The following is a 21,480-nucleotide window of genomic DNA, read 5'->3' on the forward strand; positions in this document are numbered from 1 at the left end:
ACAGATGAGAACACACCCAGAAAGGCAAGGTCTCTTGCCCAAGGTCACTCAGATTGCAGATAGTAGAACCACAACCAACCAAGGTGGGGCTAGGCCCATGCTTGTGCTGTGCCCATCCCCTCGGGAGAGAAACGGGTGCTCTTGATGACTGTGGTTTCTTGTGAGCAGGGCTCAGGTGGGTGCAGGATCAGAGAGGGGCAACACAGGAGAGCAGGACAGCTTCCTCCCCACTCTGCATCAGCTTCTTTTTCCGTCTTCGTTTCCACTCCATCACCATGCACAATCCAATCCAGCTCTCAGGAAGGAGCCAGAACCTCTCCCTCGCACTGTGTTGTGAATGACCGATAAGGATCCAGGGGCACAAAGGTTCTAAAAGATTGCCATTTTGACAGATCAAATAAAGCCAAGGGAATGAATCTCAAATGGCAGAATTCCAAACATTATTAATGCGTGTGGGGGAGCAGGGAGCTTCCAAAATCACATCAATACCGCCAACTTTCTAGGCAGGTCCTTCAGGGACCCGGGGTCTCTTGGTCCCGTCCTGGGGCCCAACTGAAGGTTCCATGCCTGCTGGGTGCTTACCAGCATTTGTGAGCTGACACCAGGACAGACGTCTGTTGATGAAATCTGACCCAGCACTTAAGGCTGACCCCCAGCCACAACTTCCCTTTCTTCTTCCATTTCTATGCCATTGGCCATGGGGGCCCAACCCAAGTCTCAGTGATGGCCTGTCTAGGCCTTGAATTCTGGCAACTGGGCAGAGACTCAAGGAGGTGGCCTTGCAGGCCGACATCAACTGGACTGTAAGTTGCTCAGCTTGGACACTGCTCTTAAGCATTGCCTTCTCCCCTGCAGTCCAACTCTGAGCTCACCTGAGCCTGATTCTACCATTTGTTCCTTTGTGTATTTGCTCACATCCCCGACAAAATGGACCTGGGCGCTTGCTCTGTGCCCAGGACCTATAGGGAGCCAGGAACCCAAGTGGAAGAGGCGGACCCCCAAATCAGGTAAGCATCAGGCAGTCTGATAAAGGCTCCGGCAGAGGAAAAAATTATCTAACTCTACATGTAAGCATAAGGGAAGGCTTCTCAGAGGAGGTGACATTTGCGAGGGGTTCTGAAGGGTCAGTAGGAATTCGTGAGGAAGTGCATTACAAATAAAGGAAGCAGCACGTGCAAAGAAAGGCTAGAGTATAAGGATCTGTGTGAGCGAAGGCTACGCCTTGATGGAGGAACAGAGCACTTTTGGGCTGGATCTGTACTGGATCCACTGGACCCACTCTGCTTTTTCTCCTGGGGGTGGGGGCCATGTGACCTGAGCTCAGCTGATCAGAGCATTCCACATTCCCATGTACGGTGATCGTTTCAGAGACGGGCATAAGCTTAAGCTAGCAGTGGACTAGGTGCTCCTAGTGCAGATCCAGCCTCGCCAGAAGTTAGTAGCGTTGGCCTTTTCAGTTATCTCACCCTATGCGCTTGTTTGTTCGTTTAAGGCAGTTTGAGCTAAGTTTTTCTATCATAGGCAACAGCCAAGGCAAGCTTTGACTAACACTGCCTCTCCTGGCCCAGAGTGATCCTGGGCCCAGCATCCTGCAACGCAGATTGGAGCCCTAGTTCCTCGGGCCTGTCCACCCTCCTGCTTGCAGGACTGAAGGACGGGGTGGTAGGTGTCCTGCCCAGGGCCACTGAGGCTCACTCCTAGCTGTGTGGCTTGGAGCAGTTCAGGCACCTCTCTGAACCTGTGTGCTCATCTATAAACAGCGATTGCAATGGCGCTCTTACAAATACGTGGTGGGAAGCAGAGGGCAGGTGAGCATGGGGGGGCGGACGTGTGGGCATGAGGCACAAACAGGGGGCTCTGGGTAAGAGGAACAGCAACGGCCTCCCTGCCTCCACGTGCATGCGTGTGCGTGTATGTGGGTGTGTGGGCACCTGTTGGCGACGGGTGGCAGTGGCCTGCAGTGGGGCCCAGCCTCTGGGGGGCCTATCCTATGGCAGTTGACTCCTGCCCTCCCAATGTTGGCGCTGGTCAGGACGGCCGGCCTGGCTCCTCCTGGAAGCTGCAGGGAGGACCGAGACAGGGCGTCTCCTGAGCAGGGTCTCTCCTCCACCCTCTTCCCTTCCCCCTCTACCGGGGGGTGCCTGGTGATGCCGCTGGACAAGGCTTCTGGGTCAGGTCCGAAGACCAGAGTGGTGGCCGGGCGCGAAGAGGAGTAAGAACGGGGAAAGTAAGCGGAGACTTAGCTGGACGGCTGCCGTCCTGGCCCTAACCTGCCGCTGCCGTGGGGAAGTCGCGGCACATGGGGGTCAGCCTTGGAGGAACACCGGCTGCACGCAACACATCCAGCAACTCTGCAAGGCAGCTTGTATTACCTCCATTTTAAACAGAAGGCAACCAAGGGTCAAGGGGGGTTAACCAGACTTGCCCAAGGCTGCAGAGCTCTAAGTGGCCGAGCAGAGTGGAAACTAGGCCTTTCTGACTCTGCGAGGTCAGGCTTGGTGCGTTGCCCAGAGGTCCACCCAAAGGCAAGCTTCCGCCTCAGCCGTCCGCCCTCGACAAGTTCAGCTTGGTGTCTCTTTGCAGACATTGCCTCAGCTGGTCCTCGAGCCGACCCCAGCTGGGGTGGGGTGCAGGCTGAGGGGAGCGGCCCACACTTGGAGGTGGGACCTGGGCTTTCTGGGTCTGAATTATAGCCCTGCCACTTACTGCGGACCTTGGCTGTGCCCTCTGCCCCGAGCCTCCACAACCTTGCCTGTAGGGAATGGGGCACTGGGGCCTGCCCGAGGGCGGCCGTGGCATGGAATGAGCTCCGTGAGCGAAGTGTGCAGTGCATCCCCGGGTGCCTCGGAGATGCCCACCCCATGCTCACCACATGTTTTTACAGATTTAACAGATGAGCAAAGGGAAGACGCTCAGAGAACGGAGTGGACCCAGTGCCATCTTCCAACAAGTCCTGGGCCCCTCCGCATGTGCTGGCTCAAGAGTTTTGGCGGGAGAGAGAAGGCAAGGCCAAGGCGATGAGACCCCCACACAGCCACACACGGCTCAGCACCAAAGTGGCTGGACCCGAGTCAGCATGCCTGCATGCTTGGGTATGGGCACCATCCCTGGGAGCTGGTAGGATGGGGATGTGCCCCCGAAGGGTGTATGGCTCCCGTGGGGCTGCAGGGGCAGGTACCAACGTGCTCCTTACTGCGGTGGGAGGAGGGGCAGAAGTGTAGGGATGGGGCACGCGTACCCCACCCAGGGTGCTGTTTGGAGAAGCAGAACAATGCAGAGCTGAGGGATGCTGACTCACTCAGACTCAGCAGGAGCCACTGGGGCAAACTCTCCCATGTGAAGGCCAGGAGCCAGAAGGAAGGACCCTTGGCAACCCAGAGAGGCTCCTGATGGACCTTTCCCTGTGGCAGGTCAGTCGGGCCAGAAACAGGCAGGGATGGACGCTTTGTGTCCCATTTCACCGACAGCACTACTGAGACCCAAAGCAGCAGTGGCACAGCTGTGGTGAGGTCAGCGGCACAGCTGGACTGGAACCCCGGGACCCGGTGTTAGGGGTCACAGCCACAGCCCGCTCTAGGGGCCTTTGCTGAGGTTGAGGAAGGAGAGGTCTGGTCGCTTGGGGCTGCAGGCCTACGAACCTCAGCTCTGGCCTGCTTCTCAGGGTGACTGAAAGCTGTGGTACCAGCAGGAGAGATCCTGTGTGGTCACGCACCTGCCTCTTCTGTCCACCCTCCCTGTGCTTCCGCTCTGGTTCTGGGCCCATGCCACACCTGCTACTCCAGTCGTGCCCTGCCTCTGTCCCCAGCTAACTTCCAACCTCTCCCTCCAAGGGTCCAGCTCAGGGCCCCCTTGCTCAAGAAGCCTCCTAGCTCCACATGGAGGTCAGGGCCCTCATGAGACACTCCTGTGGAGGACAGCTCCTTCCCCGGACCCTGAGCACATCCATCCTGGCCGAGCACTGGGCACCTGCAGTGAGCCCCTGAGGGCCTGTCCCCGCCTTGGACGGGCAGCCAGGGAGCAAGCTCAGGTCCACTCCTGCTCACTTGCTTCCCCAGCACCCCCTCCCGTGCCCACCGGGGTTCGGACGGCATGCTTAACATGTGGCTGCTACATGAATGAATGAATGAATGAATGAATGAATGAATGAAGCAGCGAGTGTGTCCAGTGAATAGCATAGGCATTGAGGCAGAAGGCCCGGATTCCAGCTCAGCTCACTCCTAGCTGCGTGGCTTGGAGCAGTTCAGGCACCTCTCGGAACCTGTGTGCTCATCTATAAACAGCGATTGCAATGGCACTCTTACAAATACGTGGTGGGAAGCAGAGGGCAGGTGAGCATGGGGGGCTGACCTTGTCTCTCAAAGATGCATCTATATCCTTCCTCATCCCTTGCTAATATCACTGTATTGGCAACAAAAAAAGGCTTGGCAGATGTGATTAAGGTAAGGGGACATTATGGATTATCAGGAGGGTCCTAAATGCCAGAGCAAGTGTCCTTAGAATAGAGAGAGGCAGAGGGACGCAGAAGAGAAGGAGGCAGTGTAATCACGGGGGCACAGGCTGGAGGGATGCGGCCACAAGCCAAGGAACACTGGTGGCCTTGCAGAGGCTGGAGGAGGCAAGGATAAATCCTCCCCTAGAGCCTATGGAGGCAGCACGGCCCTGCGAACGCCTTGATTTCAGCCCAGTGATAATGACTTTGGACTCTTGATCTCCAAAACCGCGAGGGAATCCATTTCTGTTGTTTTAAGCCACTGAGTTTGCGGCAGCTTGCTGGGAGCCAAGACAGTATGTAAAGCATATTGTGCTGGTGTGGAGTAGGCCCGTGGGAGGTCCTGACATCACCGTCACTATTACCGTCACCTGTCTTCCGAGACTGTTCAGACCTCAGAGACCAGGGTCTGTGTGTTATTTCCTGGAGTGGCCTGGCCCCCCGTGGGCGCTCCGTTGGCAGCAAGCTGGGGAGGAAGGGGAAACTCCCCTCCACACTGGGAGGGCATCTGAGCACGCTCACAGGGCTCCGCAGCGTGCCTTCCTGCCTGCCACCCGGATTACACGGTCACTGGCTCCCCATAGCTGAACGCGCCCTGCACGTAGCCCTGACATGCCAGCCCCTCCCGCCCTGGAGACCGCTGGCTGGCATGTACTCATCCTGCCTTTGGGCTGAGAGGCCGCCACCCACCAGGATCACAGGGCCATGGGTGGAGTCAGAGGGCTCAGGGTAGGGAGGCTGTGACCCCTCTGCCGTTACCGAGCCGCTCAGGGCCAGGCACCCACTTTCTGGGAAACACTAGGCAGCTGGCCTTGGGCCCACTGATCTGCTAGAAGGCCAACGAATACCCCAAAGCTGGTCTTCCTGCTTTGAGCCTCCTCGAGCCAGGGTTCCTTAGCACCAGGACTGGGTGAGGAGGGCAGGCATGTGTCAACACTCGCGGCCCTATGCCTGATAGCAGATAGACGGCCGATGAGCTCCGCTGGGTGGACTTCAATCTCTCCTGCAAGGGTTTTTGTTGTTTCTTGGTCTTCTGTTTGTTTGGTTCATTCGGGGTGTGTGAGAGTGCACACTGGCAAGCTTGCTTCTGGCGCTTTCCATATAGGAATTTAAAAAGTTCCAGAAATCAGGTCCCATTCAGAATATATACCCAGGGGGTTTGCAAGGGTAAAGAGATGTAAACTGACATTCTTTGGGAAAGCACTGGGGAACTGCCTCTCTCCAAATCAGAGCCCAGTTCATTTTCTGTGAAAATCTGCATGTTCCCCTGCACCTGGGCTGCCCTCTGCCCATGTGGGGAAGCTCTATAAATCAGCAGAAAGGATAACTGTAAACAGGGCCTGGGACCACAGCATCCAGCCATTCAGTGATTTGTTCGTGGGTTCATGCGTTAGTCCCTCTGTCGGCTGATGTTCACTGAGTGTAGGCCTCTGAGGGCACTGGGTGGGGAGCTGGGGGTACTGAGGAAGACTCGGCCAGCATCCCACACCGAGGAAATAAGAAACCTGCCTGACAAGTGCTGCACCAGGGGTGTCTGGTCAACTCTGACATTCCCAAGGTTCACCTTGAACCCATGCTTGCACAGATCTCAGCAGAGAAGTGTGAGTCCCCATGAGGCTATGTTGACGACCAGCCATTAGGGCGATGAACCTGGGGATCCAGCCATGAGTTTGGGAAATTACAGCCCCCTAAGCCTGCAGTCTACTTCAGTGCCTTGACAGAATCACCACGCTGGGACCTCTGGGGTCGCAGAGGAGAGTGGACACTAACTGTAGCCTACCAACAGTATACAAAGTACTGGAACAGAAAGAGGGTGGGAGGGAAAGAATTTACTCATTCTGCTGGGGCCATCTGAGATGGCTTCCTGCAGGAGGTGGCACCTGAAACTGGGCCTCAATTCTTACAGAGAAACAGAAAGGAGGCAGTGAGTGGCGCAGACCTGGGGTTCCGAGGCAGGAGAATAACTGAACAAAGAGCAGGTCGTATCGGGAAACAGCTACCAGAGTCCCGGAGCTGAAAGTCAGACCACACAGCTGGGTGGGAGGAGAATGTGTGGGGAACCAGGAAGTGTGTTCGTTGGGAACCTGAGTTGGGTTCCCAAGTCCATCACCTGACTTGGGTTATAAAAGAAACTTCCCTTCGTGCAGACACCTCATCATGGGATTGAAAAGAACAAGCACAAACTGAGAGAGGATGTTTGCAACACCGATAACTAATTATGGAATGAGTGGCCTTACTATATACAAAGCTTATTCACATCAATATGAAAAAAGGCACCTCCATACAGAAATGAGCAAAACAGCTCAACAGGCACTTCGCAAGAAGGAAACGTTATTGGCCAATAAACAGACGAAAGGATGCTCAGCTTCACCAGTAATCAGGAAAATAGAAAATCCAAATCACAGGAGACACCAAAATTGTGGCAAAAAATTAAATGTTGCTGACATTACCCTGCTAACAAGGATGTGGAGCAAGCCGAGCTCTCAAACCCTGTTGGGGGCAAAACCTCCCAGGAAAAGTCTGGCAACATCCAGCGTTAAAACGTGAACACCCCATGACTCAGCAATTTCATTCCCAGACACACATTTATTCTAAAGAACAGCCAGCCATACGTGGGGCCCAGAGGATGGGACAGGCGCGTTCACCGTGATGATGTTTGAAGTTGCAAAAACAAAGACACGTCCCGGATGCCTGTCAATTCAGACTGCTTCAGAGTCATGAGAATTCACCACCCAAGAGCCCCATGCATTAACGGGTGAATCTCTGGAACATAATTTGACCCATGAAAGTAGGTTCCCAGCGAATACACTTGCAATGATTCTGTTTACATCAAGCACGCAAAGCAAAACTAAACGATGTGTTGTTAGGGGAATCAGACATAGAGTGGAACCATCATGGATGCAAGGGGATGATAAATCTGAGTGGTGGAAGTGAGGGTGCCTGGGGCAGGGCAGCGGAGAGGCACATAAGGACCCTAAAGGTGCTGGCGTGTCCCCGGTCCCTCGCCTGGGCAGGGAACAACACGTATGATATTCCTACTCTTTGTATCTTTTTTTTTTCCCACAGAGAGAGCTGGGGGCCGGAAGGGCAGAGAGAGAGAGAGGGAGAGAGAGAGACAGAAAGAGACAGAAAGAGAGAGAGAGAGAGAGAGAAAGAGAGAGAGAGAGAGAGAGAGAGAGAGAATCTTAAGCAGGCTCCATGCTCAGTGTGGAGCCCGACACAAGGCTCCCTCCCACGACCCTGGGATCATGACCTGAGCTGAAATCAAGAGTCGGACACTCGACCGACTGAACCACCCAGGCACCCCTACTCTTTTATATCTTAACCATGCTTTTGCTCGTCCTTTTGTATGTCTTCAATATTTAATAAGCCTAAATCTTAAAGAGGATGGTTGGCTTCTGGTTAGAAGCTGGCTGAGCGGACGGGGGCTCTGTGGTGGGGAGCTGAGAGACCGCAGGGCTGGTCATGAACTTGTGTGGGCTGCTGGGAAGCCTCTGGGGGCCCGGTGGTTATCTCTCCCTGTCACCCAGTGGGCTCATCTTGGCTGCTCCGTCTGTCTGCTGCCCAGGCTCCCTCCTGGCCCGCCCCAGCCCGTCCGACAGGCCTGCTCTGCGGCCAACGTACGTCTTTATACGCATGCGATCCATTCGACCCTCCACTCACCCCGTTCCCAGACCCGCACACTCCACCAGACCTAGCCAAGCCGCCGGCTTTCAGCTGTCACTCCCTACACAGAGCCGTAATAAAGAAATCACTGTTTTCAGCTGACAAAGAGCAGATTTCTTACTAAGTAAACACTGATGTTTTGGTAGGGAAATTAGGTTATAAAACTGCACCGACAAAGGACGCCATACACATGGACTTGGTTAAGATCTAGCCACGCAGGCAACAGGGGTTAATTCGATTGCCCACCCTTTATCACATTTCCCCCCCCCCCCCACTCCCTTGGAACAGAAGGATAGGAAGGTTATCAGCTTTTTCAAACATAAAAACCAAAAAGATAAAAGACAAGAGGGAAGTATCAAGGAGACTTTTCGTAGCCAAGTGATGACTTAGACAGAGCTGGGGAGGGGGTGGCGGGAGAGGCCTTGGATTTGAGCCATGTGTGGGGGATGGGGGTGGGGCAGGAACACAGCTGGCCCCCGGGAAGAGGCCCGGATTAGGTCCTCTCCAGGTGACCTGTGCTGGGGTTAACCTCTGCGTATGTGAGGCCTTTGTCTGTAAGAACAGCCAGACTGAACGCAGTCTGAGCCGAATCTTCCAGAACGTCACGGCTTTATGGGGACTGTCATACCACAGGGCAAATGCCAGGGGGCTGGAAGGGGAGCCGGGGGTGGAGGGCAGGAGGGTTTCATCACACTGCCCTAGGGGTCTAGGTTTAGGCCACGAGAAAAGTCCCTGATGGCGGGTGGCTTACACGTAGGGAACCTCCTCCACAGTGAGAATTCTTCAACTCTGGCCTGGCCTGCCAAAGTGGTGTGTGGAATTTCCTTTCCTGGATGCCTGTCAAAACTAGATGGATAATTCCAAATAGTTTAGATAAAAAGTCTTCTTAGAGGTGGGTGTGCTGCCGATTTTTACCCAATTTTGAGTCCATTAGTGTGTGCATTGAAAAGGCCCCCTCTTTCATACTGGGATCTGTGTCTGCCTGGGAGTGGAGGCCCTCATTGGTACAGGGGCAACCCCAAGAAGGCCCTGGAGCCCCATGGCAGGCTGGGGCTAGGGCTGAGCTGGGGACAGACAGGCTGCCCATGCCTTCCTTCTGGTAAATGCTTTCCATTCCTGGTTTCTTGGTGTTCTGGGCTCCCACCCCCTTTCCAGTACACGACTCTGTAACTGCCCCATTTCTCCTCCTTCCCCTCCAAGACCATGAGATGCACATGGGCAGCAACAGTGGGCCTCCTTGGGCCTGTATCCCCAACACCTGGCACAAGGCTGGCACATCCTAGCCTTGGGTGGCTGACGTCAGATGAATGAGCGCTCAGACCTTCCCACCCCCCTGAGTTAGGCAACAGCTAAACTCTACTTGCTTGGGCAGGGCGGGTCAAGTTCACATCTCAGAAATGCAGCTCCCAGCAGGAGAGAATGGGAGAAAAGGCTCCCACCGTGCCCAGTGTACCTCTTCTTCTCCATGGGCACCAGGACGAGTAAGTGACACAGCAATGCCGGCCACAGTGCTGGACGCTCAAAGAGCAGTGGGACTCAGGGGCAGAGCACTGCTCACGAGTCCCCCCAACTGTGGTTGACCAAGGCCAGCAGCAGTGACCTCCAGGAAAGCCAGCAGCAATGAGCTAGGCTGAATGCGAATGCATTCTGGGCACTGGCATCAGCTTCCACCCAGAGTGGGCAACCCGACCATGTGCCCTGGGAGAGGATCCCACCTCAAAGGCCAATCTATCCCACAAACTGAAATTTTACTCCTAGTGGGGCACCCGGGTGGCTCAATCAGTTAAGTGTCCGACTTCGATTCAGGTGGTGATCTCACAATTCGTGGTTTCAAGCCCTGAGTCGGGCTCTGTGCTGACAGCTCAGAGCCTGGAGCTTGGAGGCTGCTTCAGATTCTGTGTCTCCCTCTCTCTCTGCCTCTCTCCTGTGAGCGCATGCTCTCCCTCTCAAAAAAAAAAAAAAAAAAATTAAAAATTTTTTTTATTCCTACTGACTAATTCCTTTGTGTTGACTATCGTTCTGTTCCCATCTTTGCCAGCATGGATAACCCACCGTAGCCCTAAGACCTGCAACGAGATGTTACTTCCTCTCCAAGGACAATCACGGCATAGAGAAAGGCTCAGGATGGAGAGTCAGATCTCACATACCAGCTGAATGATCTTGGGGAGCTCTTACATTCTGGGATCTGTTTTTCTGCTCCACAAAATGGGGAGACTATCACTCACCTTACAAGGTGTTGGGGGTACTGGATATGATAACATCTGCCCAGCACCCAGTAGAGTACCTGGGATGAAATGTGGCTTTACTTCTGGTATCAGCACGAGGGTGAAAAGGGCAAATCATTGTCCGGAGCTCACGATGTACCAGGGGCTGTTCTATGTGCTTTACGTACACCCACTCACCTAATCCTCAAGCCCACCCCATGGGATGCTGTTGTATCCCCTTATTTATTTATTTATTTATTTATTTATTTATTTATTTATCGAGACAGAGTGAGAATGGGGGAGGGGCAGAGACAGAAGGAGACAGAAACCGAAGCAAGCTCTAGGCTGTTAGCACAGGGCCCGACGTGGGGCTCTCACGAGCTGTGAGATCATGACCTAAGCCAAAGTCGGAGGCTTAACAGACTGAGCCATCCAGGGGTCCCTGGATCCCCACTTTAGAGATGGGGAAACCAAGGCTCACAGAGTTAAACAGCCAGACCAAAGACATAAATGGTGTAAGTGGCATAGGCAGGATTTGAACCCTGGCCCCACCCCATCCTGCCCAAATCCTGGGGGCGTAGGATGTGCAATGCTCAAGAGGATGGTGGCCCAGTGGGACAGGAGAACCAGAAAGACCACCTCTCAACCCTGCAGGACTTTCCCACCAGGAAGCCCTTCCCTATGCCTGCTTTGCATATGCCCTCCCCCAGTGCAGACCCGCCTCCTTTCTGCACATCAAGATGCCTTTCACTCCCGGGGCCCCTCCTGCCCTGGGCTGACCGCACAGGCTCTCTCCAAAGCCCAGAGCCAGGCAGCTCCTCTTCTGCGAGGGGCCAGCGTTCAGCAAAGATCAAAGAGCAGGCTGGCTTATCAGACACGCTCCTCATTAAACTTTTACAGGCCAGATTCCATTATAAATGAGCTGTCTGTCCCACACCGCAGAGCCCGTTCCTGGAGCCGGGAATCTGAAGCTCTCAGAGCCGGGAGAGTCTTTAGCAGAAAGGTCCATGCAGAGAGGGGGCCTCTAGGGTCAAACTGCCCGGGTTCCAGTCCTAGCTTTGCTACTTACTAGGAGGATGTCACTAGAGAAAGTGGTCAACCTCACTGTGCCTCAGTTTCTCCACTTAGCAAGCAAACGTGACAATGTTGCTTTCCTTGTAGGGAGCAGGTGACAGTTAAATCCAGAGGGCTGGACCCTGCACCTCAGTCAGCCTGCCCCCAGTGACCTGCTGCCCAGAGGGGTCTCTAAGGGTCACTCACATCACCTTGAGCCAAGGTTCCACACTTATTAGCCACTCGGCCCTCAGAGAGCCATGAGGGGAGGCCAGCTCCAGTGTTCTCTGGGCTCTGCATCTACCTGCCACCCCATTGCTCTGAGAAGGAAGTGGTCGGTTACAGTGGGTTTTAAGGAGCGCTCCCTAGAGATTAAAGGACAACTTGGACCCCAGTGAGGAGGAGGACGAGGCCTCTGGTGGGCAACTGTGGACCCACCCAGCATCTCAGCCCGGAAGCCAGACAGATATGCCCTCCCAAAGTCTCTTCCTTGCTTCCACGAATCTCTGAAAAGAAGTGCGCACATTTGCTGAGGGAAGAGAACGTTCTTTGGAAACACAAAGCCAGTCCTCTGTGAACCGTGAACCTGGTGAACCGTGAACCAACCAGAAAATATTACTGCCTCGAGGCGGGCTGAGGACAGGGCTGTCAGGGGCCCCAAACAAAGCAGGTTGCATGTTTATTAATCTCATGATGAGCTGGTGCAGTCTTTATGGAACACTGACCTTGGAAAAAGCCATCTTCAAACCCCTCCAGAATAGAAAGTTCAGGAGCTCGGCCAGCAACAGCAAAGCAACTACGTTGTGCAGTACACCAACAGAGGGGCTTAAACATCCCCATTAATATGCAGGCACCAGGACGAGGTGGGTTCAGACATCCTTAACAGCTCTCTCAGGGGGTCTCTGGATAATTTGCACGTGTGACAAAGTGTGCAGATGATGGTGGAAGGCACAGGCCCTTGCACCCACCAGCTGGCGTTTTCTCTTTTCTCAAACTACCTGGGCCCTCATGCTGACTTCACATGAATTGATAGCTAAAGCCCCAGAGCCATCTGTCCCTAGCAAGACCGCCCCCCTCCTCTCTCCTTGTCTATACGGGTGGCCTTGGGCCGTGACTGCTGGAACCCTGCTCACCAACTACAGCTCAGGATCAAGTGGCCCTGATGGCAGTGACTAGTGGTGGTCAGCTCTAGAACCTAGGCCGGTGCTGCAGGTTCAGCCATCACCACGGATGTCAGAGATCAGGTATGGGATCAGGCACGAGGAGAGAGAAAGGGACTGTCCTTCTCATGGTTGGGAAGATGTAGCTGCCCTCGTTCCAGAAGCTCACCCCCTTCTGCAAGCCGAGAATGTGCACAGATTTAGGTCAACTTATGGGGACTGCATCTGTGAATGGGTGACAAAAAGGAACCGGGGGATTTTTAACACCTCGTACTTTGGACCCGTTATCACTGAGAGGGAAAGGCCTACAGCCTGCTGATTCTAGGACTCTGGAAAGCCAACACACAGCCCCGGGCCTATTTTCTTGGGTATAAAATAAGCAGAGTGGCTCACGGCGGTCCCCAAGTGCTGGCCTGTGGGTGTCTGTAAACAGATTCCCGGTCCTCATTTTAGCCCAAAAGAACCAGAACTTCTAGGCTTGGGCCTAAGAGTGTGCATCTTTAAGACAGACCCGAGTTCAGATTCGCAGCCAGGTTTGAGAACTGCAGGACGAGATGATCTCTGCGTACCCTCCTGGGCTAGAAGCAGCTGGAATTGGTCCTCTCTGATGCCCCATGGCTGGGCTGGGATGAGAAGGACCCCATAAGCCACACGGGGAGTGGAAGGTTGACCCCTTCCACGACAGGGCATGGGTTGATCCTGGCCCACTGATTCCCACACTCCTGCTTACGTGACTGTTTACAGGGGGCAAGTGGGGAGCTCCAGCTGGGGGCCCTGCATGCCATGCCTCAGCCTCTGTCCCCACTATGCCTAGCAAGCCTGTTTCCAAGGGCAGGGGCCAGGAGGGGATCCAAAGAGCCGCCCCTCCCCCCCCCCCCCCCGTTTCCCACCAGCAGTCACAAGGCTATGGAAAGTCTACAGGGAATGTTTGCCCCCACTGACTGGCCGGCCTTTCCTTCTCGCTCTCAAGAATGGACTCTCAGCCACTCAGGATCATATTCCCAAGGGGAAGTTGGGGGGGGGGTCACAAGAGAACCCCACCTGACCAGCAGAAACAACCCCCCTGCCCATTTATCTCCGCACCACTTGTGGTTTATACAGATAAGAAATGTTGCCTCAAGGGGCACCTGGGTGGCTCAGTCTGTTAAGCTTTCAACTTAGGCTCAAGTCACGATCTCACAGTTTGTGAGTTCGAGCCCTGCTTTGGGCTCTGTGCTGACAGCTCAGAGCCTGGAGCCTGCTTCAGATGCTGTGTCTCCCTCTCTCTTTGCCCCCCCCCCCCCCACTCATGCTCTGTCTCTCTCTGTCTCAAGAGTAAATAAACATAAAAATAAGAAAAGAAATGCTGCCCACAGAGTCCACCGACAGTGCCAGGTACTCTTCTAGAACCACTTGAGCATTAGGGAGCTGTGCAAGTCCTGCTGTGGGTTTGCACCTCCAGGGGACAGGGAACGCTGGCTGTGTCAGGGTGGGGGGCAGGCATCGAGGAGGAGGCTGTCCAGCTGGGCTGTGCAGGCTGGGTTTCCACACGCTGAACCCTATACCCCACTCTCCCCTCTGTAGCCGCCTGTTGGAGTGGAGGACAGTCAGCCTGGACCCTGCTCCTCATCTGCCTGGGACACGATGACAGGCTCTGGCAGGTCCCTTTGCCGGGTTCCCCACTTCTCCTCTCCATCCCCTAGCTGCTCCTACGGGCACCCTGGAAATAAATCTGACCCTTCCCTCTCGCTCCTGGTTGCCAAGGGGATAAAGTCCAAAGTCTTTCAACTGGGAGAAAAAAAGGCCCCACGCCTCCCCATCCCCAGTGGTACTTCTTCAGTCCTATTTTCCACCTTCTTATGTCACGGCCACCAGACAGAATCCTCTTTGAAGGTCATGTCATGGCCTACCTCCGCCACAAGTCCCTTGGCCTGCAATGACACCCCCCGCCCTCCAATAAGCAAACGGACATAGCAACTGTGAGAATATTCACCGTTAACATCCACTGAATGCCTGTTTTACTTATATGACCCCATTTCATTCTCAAAACAACTCCTCAGATGGGACAAGTGCTATTATTATGGCCTATTACAGAAGGAGAAACTCAGGTTAATCCTTTCGGATTGGTCGGCAGAGTTCAGCGCTGGGGTTCAAGGCCAGGTGGGCTGGCAAGGTCTGTGGCAGAGCACTTCCCTGGTCTAGCGGGAGGACCTACGGCGCACGCGCGGTGGAGCACTGTCCCCGGAGCGCGTGCGCCCGAGGCGCCCAATCACCGGACTGTGGGGCCCAGGACAGCCAATGGGCAGCGGCCCCGGCGCGGAGCAGTAGGCGGTGGCCCCCACCCCGCAGACAAGAGACGACACCGCACCTCATTTGCTGCGCAACGTTTGTGTAATTAGATGCATTTAGCGCCGCAGAGGCGGCGTGGGCTACCGCAGGGGCTTGATTGATCGGGCGCTCCCCCAGGCTCCAACCGCATTAATCACAGAAGCCAGAGCCACCGGGGCCGTTTTTTTCGTGTAGGCTTCGTCCTGTTTCCCACCTGAGGCACCGGTGCGGGAAAGGGAAGGGGTGGACTTCCCAGGGCCCCAGGCCAGCCCTGAAGTACTGGCCAGTGTCCCCGTGTGGCCGGGTGGGGACCGACCGTCCCGAGGATTATGTGGAGCCCTCGAAGGGGCATCCTGGCAGGGCACGGGGCTTTGGGAACACAGTGCTTCTGCCTGTCACTGGGGTGTTAACCAGGAGAGCCCCTCCCTAGCTGGGGAGGGGGGACGGCATGCCCACCTCGCAGGGCCGACTGGCAGGAAGTCGATGCCCCCTCTGAAGCTCACCAGCTGCATCTCACAGGGCAGTGGGGAAGGTGAAACCGATATAGCATACCTAACTCCCTCCCTGGCAGAGCCTGGCCTCCCAGAGGCCCTGCACACACGGCTGACGCCTTTTGTTATATTCTCCTGGGTGATGCCATACTGGCCATGGGGGTTTGGGGATCCAAATAAGCCCCAGAGACATTCAGGCCCTAATCCCTGGCATCTGTGACTGTGACCTTCTAGGGGAAAAAAGGACTTTGCAGATGTTATAGAATTAAGGATCTTGAGACAGGAAGATTATCTTGGATTACCTGGGGGCGGGGGGGGGGACCCTAAAAGCCCTCACTGGCATCTTTATAAGAGAGGCAGAGAGAGAAGAGTATTATAGAAGAGGAAGACAATGTGAGGACAGAAGCAGGGGAGAAAAGGCAATGTGACAAGAGGCAAGGGTCACCGGCTAAGGATCACGGGGAGCCTCCAGAAACGATGAAAGTCAAGAAGCTAGATTCTCCTCTGGAGTCTCCAGAAGGAACCAGCCCTACCAATACCTTGATTTACTTTAGACTTCTGGCCTCCAGAACTATCTGAGAATAAGTTAGTATCGTGTTGTGCCACTGGGTAAACTGTTATAGCAGCAACAGGAGACTAATTCACTGCCCCTCAGGTATCAAGTCTGGTGAAAGAGTCATGTGGGCCAGGGAGTGACAAGGCCATTTCCACAGGCCCACTGACCTGGCCAGACCTCCCCAGCTGCCTGCCACTAAGGCTTTCTGCTTCTACCAGTGTTCTGCCCATGCCCACCCTTCACTGGCCGGGAAGGAAGCAGGCCCAGAGAGGGGACATGACTTGTGTCCAACCCAAGGCCGGTGAATGACAAAGCCTGGAGAAGACTCAGGGACCATCTCTTAGATCTCCATCAGCCCCAGGGGGACAGCACTGAGGGCTCCCGTCAGGGCTCCCTCATTCAGTGATGGGAGGCCCATAGAAGCATCGCTTGGGGGCATGTTAAACCCAAACATGAGCCCTACCCCAGTCTCTGACTCAGCAGTCTGGCCTAGGGCCTGAGAATCCGTATTCCTAACAGAGGATGCTGATGCTGCGGGTCCAGAGGGTTGGGGAACCACTGACTGAGGGGGTGGTGCCCTAACAAAGGGCTCTATGTGCTTTCAAGAAGGAATCAGCTGGGCCTGTCCAGGAGACCAGTGCTTATCTATGTGCCCCCAGGAGAGAGCCCAGCGTGCAGCTGAGGGCCTGGGGTCAGGAGGTTGTAATTAGATTTCTAACTCTCCCACTCCCTAAGTGGGTGACCCTGGTGGTTAGTTATTTAACCTCTCTGTGCTGCCTCAGTTTCTTCTGTAAAATGGGATGGTATGAAATGCCTGTCTTACAGGGCTGTTGAGAGGATTAAGAGAGATGAAAACATGAAATATTTATGACAGAGCCTGTTTAGTAGGTCGGAATTATTGTGAGAAATGGCAGTTGCCAATGGTGGGGTCTTATTATAGCTCTGCTGTGGTCACCAGGTTTGTGTGGACATGTGAGCCAAGATAGTCACCTCACGGTGCTGCAATCCTGCGTGGGCTGTGCCTCCAAGGAGCCACCGGCACCACCCATGTCTCTGACCAGCACCGGGTCCCTTGCAGGGGACACTTCCCTGCGGGTCTGCTTTCCGAGGATCTGTGTCACTGAACGAACCCCAGTATTTCTCAAGAGCAGAAAGTCAGCAACTCCAATCCCCTCCCAAATAGGGACTCGGCTTCCTTGATTCTCCTTCGGTTCTCAGATGCTATCGACTGAGCAATTTTCGGGTGATTCACTAGCTCCAAATGTGTGCATCCCCCATAAGCTAGCCGCCAGAGCTGTAGTCTCAGCCCCTGCGGCTGGAGGGGCTGGGAGGTGGGCAGAGGGCTGCAAGGGCCCCATCACCTACCAGCTGGACCAGCAGCAGGCCCTAGTCAAGTGAGAACCGGCGACATGCGCTGCCATGAAATGAGAAATTTCCAGTATTTGAAAGACCCGGGAGACGACTCTAGGGGACTCCCAAAGTCCAAATCTGTGGTCGCTGCAACCACACAAAAATAGTGACCACAACAGAATATACCTCAGAGTAACACGACCATCCAGGCATTTATTTGGTGTAAGTAAATAGCCAAAGAAAGAAAGGCACAGGGGAGAAGGGACTATTTCTTACAGGAGAATTCCAGGTGATAAATGTGGAAGGAATGATGGAAATAGAAAATCACCATTTGGCAAACACTAGTAATTAGTTTCTGTTGAGAACTGTCCATGGATGTTAAAGTTAGTGGGTGAAGATATGATGGGACACAGAATATTTACATATTATCCAAGTATCACCGCCCAAGATACTTATTACTTACAAAGGGACCAGCTTTAAAGTAGAGAAACCCAGCAGACCTCACGTTAACTAAGTGATCTCCAGTGACGAGAAAAATTAACATCTCCCATGACGAGAAGTATTACCATCATGTGCATGGCATGATGTACTAGGAAGGGGCACCAAACCACTTTTAAGGTATTATACCCCAAAATGCTTATTCTGGAATTTTTTTTAAGTTTATTTATTCATTTTTGAGAGAGACAAAGAAAGCATGAGCTCAGGAGGGGCAGAGAGAGAGAGGGAGAGAGAGAATCCCAAGCAGGCTCTACAATGTCAGCACAAAGCCTGATGCCCAGCTCAAACTCACGGAACCGTGAGATCATGACCTGAGCTGAAACCAAGAGTCGGATGCTTAACCGACTGAGCCACCCAAGTGCCCCTATTCTGAATTTAATCATGAGGCAACTTTCACGTAAGTGTCCCAAATCTGCACATTTTGTACTGGCCTGTCCTCTTCGAGAGGGTCAAGGTCATGAAAGACAAGAGAAACTAAGCCACTGTCTCAGATTGAAGGAGGTTTGACTGCTAAATGCAAAGGCTGGATCCTGAACAGGAAAAAAAAAAAGAAATTAGTGGGGAAACTGAGGAAATGTGGGTAAGATTTACAAGTTAGTCAATGACACTGTATCAGTCTTTTTGGTCACGTAAGATGTGAACAGTGGAGGGGATAATGGAAACCTCTGCACTATTTTTGCAACTGTTTTCACATGTCTGAAATTATTTCAAAGTAAAAGATATGTTAAAGGAAAGAGAAGCAAAGTCCCAGATTGGCTCTGCCTTGGGGAGGCAACAATGGGTGCCAGAAACAGGAGCCGCCTGAGGGCTGGGACCTTCTTAGTCTCCGGCCTCCTGATCAGGTACAGTGCTTGCTTTGAACGTGGGGCGGGCTCAGCAAGAGTTCACTGACTTCACTCAGACAGGAACTGGGAGAGGCAGGAAGTAGGGTTTGTCTTCAGTGGGTGGGTGGGGAGTGCTCTCACTCAGCAAACATTGATCAAGCACCTGTTATGTATAGGCCACTGGCAATGGGGCAATGAGAGTGAAGTTCAGAGCCTTTTGGGGGGGGTAGGTGTGAAAACAGATGATCCCGGGGGAAGGGCCCCCACTCGGTGTGGTCCCCAGGAGGAGGGTGCATTCCGGGCACGGGGAACTGTGGCAGGGCTGTGTGTCCTAGGACTGTGAACAGCGACTTGGCGTGGACAGGTGAGGTGGCTGGGTCTAGAGGGGCCCCGGGGCCGGTTGGCCCTTTGCAATAGGCTCCCTCCAAGACAGGTGTGAGGAGCAGCAGAGATGTGGGGGTAGGGAGAAGGTTCCAGCCTCTCCTCTGAAAGCAGAATGGATGCGGCAGCACCGGGCCGAGTCTTTGAATCGCAAAGACCGAGAAAACTTGGTGGCTTCGAAGACTCAGGTGGGAATAAAGAGGGGCAGGATTAGTTTTAGCGAGACGGCACTGGGTGAGGCCCCTTCTACCGGGGATCTCAGAGCAGGGAGAGGGAACAGGCCCCAAAATATAACATGGAGCTTGTCCTTGTCATCAGGGTGACTCTATAATATTCTAAACTGAGACGTGTAAAAAAGGGTGCTATGAAGTATTATCCTACGACAACATATAACTAAAGTCCCGGTACTTATGAAGGACCTCTGGCCTGGAGGGGGTTCCCACTGCGTGGGTGCACACAGAGCCTCAAGGTGCTATGGGTACACCGGGACAGCCTGCAGCCTTGGAGGTGGTGACGTGTGAGCCAAGCGGGGCTTCCTTCTCAGGGAACCAGAGGGATCCCACCAACACATGTGCGCAGGGTCCCGGCTCATCGCCCTCCCGGGTGGCAGAGGTGACCATCAGCTCAGGACAGGGCAGATCAGGAAATCCAGAAAGACAGACGGAGGCATGACAGGTGGCTGAGGCTGCTGGCCTCCGGGGTGACAGGTGACAACATGCTGGGGTGGAGGGTGGAGGGCAGAACTTACCCGTGCACGCCGTGGACAGAGTGGGGCTCATAATGGTACCTTCCCTCCTGGTGTCTCATGTCAATCGGTAAGGGAGCATGAAACGGTGGCAAAAGGTGTTGTGGCACTGTGGAGTGGGAGAGAGAAACAGGCCTTCAAAAACTTTTCCCCTCCCTCAAACAGCAATTTTCAAAGGGCTTTAAAGCTCAATGAATTTCAGAGCAAGAGTAGCCAGGACAGGGGGCTCCGCGGTGCCCTGGCTATCACACACCCACGGAGCGGGATGAATAAATAATCAAAGTCAGCCCGAGAATCCTACATCTTTCACATAAAAGATCCCCAACCGCGCTCTTGACAAAGACAAGCAGCTAAGCGCTCTTTGAACTCGGGGAGATTAAGGCTCAGCCACAAATCAGGGCTGACAGAGCCGACGGGCTGCTGCCCATCTCGGCCTCGGCTGCGTGTGGCTCTGGCAGCCCCGGGTGACGGCATCCGGATGCTGCAGTCACCCTGGCTGGAAATGTTTACCTAGAACCATCTGTGAAGCCGGGGTCCCGCTCCCGGCTGCGGCCAGCCTCAGGAAGGCGCAATCCCACCGAGCCGCCTCCCCCGTCCTGCTGGCGGCAAAGAGTGGACACCTACGTGGGCCTGTTAATTCTCCAGCTCTTCGTATTAATTACTGACCCCAAGTGAGCTGGTGGGTGCCTCCAAGACGCAAACACCAACACATGAACATCGCTTCCAGGGTTGTGTCTGCACTTGGCCTGCCCTCAACAAATCATCATGATAATTGTAGGATGCTCTTTGCTTACTTAAAAAAAAAAAAAAAATTCCTGGGTACCCTGGAGGCAAACATAATTATAGGCTTTAGGAAAACAAGCCTCTTTAAAAAGTAGGTAGACCGGGAAAAGGGCTAAGAAGGGGAGATTTCTCAGTCAGTTCTTAGGCTGAAGGCCATGGGCCAGTGGGAGTGTTGAGTCTGGATCGCCGAATCTATGCAAGAAATGGAGACGGGTTTGTTTTGTACGCGTACGAGCCAGCTGACTGCCCAGCCCACGGTAATGAATATATATGCATAACTCTGCTAACAGTTTCTGGGCAAATGCATTCTGGTACTGTATTATAAGCACTATGAGTTCTCTTTTCGTGGTGGTCAAGCATATGTAACGTAATATTTACCCTTTGACCCATTTTTACGTGTCCAGCTCAGTGGCATTCATACATTCAAATTGCTGGACGCCCACCATCCATTTCCAGAACATTTCCATCTTCCCCAGCGGAGACCCTGTTCCCATTAAAGACTAACTCACCATTCTTCCTCCCCTCCAGCCCCTGGCAGCCATCTTCTCCTTCCTGTCTCTATGATCTGACTACTCCACATGCCTCATAGGAGTAGAAGGAATCCTACCGCATGTGTCCTTTACTGTCTGGCTTAGGTCACTTAGTATAATGTCCTCAAGGTTCCTCTGGTGTAGCAGGTGTCAGGATTTCCTTTTTCAGGGCTGAATGCTATTCCATCGCATGGATGTACCCCATGTGGTTGTCATTCATTTGTTGATGGATGTTGGGTTGAACACCATGAATTCTTTTCTTTAAGATTTTCTTTTAATTTTTAAGTAATCTCTACACCCAGTGTTGGGGCTCAAACTCACAACCGTGAGATCAAGAGTCATGTGCTCTACTGCCTAAGCCAGCCAGGCACCCCACGAACACCATGGATTCCTAAAAGAAAACTTCTCTCCTGAAATTTTAACCTGAATTTTTACATAATCAA

General features: G+C 53.7%; 1 protein-coding gene across 4 annotated transcripts in view; it reads right to left on the reverse strand.

Annotated features, from left to right (window-relative positions):
• Positions 1-21,480, reverse strand: part of GLI2 (GLI family zinc finger 2) — a 256,148-nt gene that overhangs the window by 43,431 nt on the left and 191,237 nt on the right. For 3 of the 4 annotated variants that reach the window (XM_027056004.2, XM_053214887.1, XM_053214888.1), the window contains one exon: positions 19,728-19,833. The exons of the other annotated variant lie outside the window; for it this stretch is intronic. In XM_027056004.2, the coding sequence (XP_026911805.2) occupies positions 19,728-19,833 (106 nt within the window). The remainder of the gene's footprint in view (positions 1-19,727; positions 19,834-21,480) is intronic. 4 annotated transcript variants of the gene reach the window in all.

The sequence above is a fragment of the Acinonyx jubatus genome, chromosome C1, assembly GCF_027475565.1.
Source record: "Acinonyx jubatus isolate Ajub_Pintada_27869175 chromosome C1, VMU_Ajub_asm_v1.0, whole genome shotgun sequence".
Classification (NCBI taxonomy): domain Eukaryota; kingdom Metazoa; phylum Chordata; class Mammalia; order Carnivora; family Felidae; genus Acinonyx; species Acinonyx jubatus.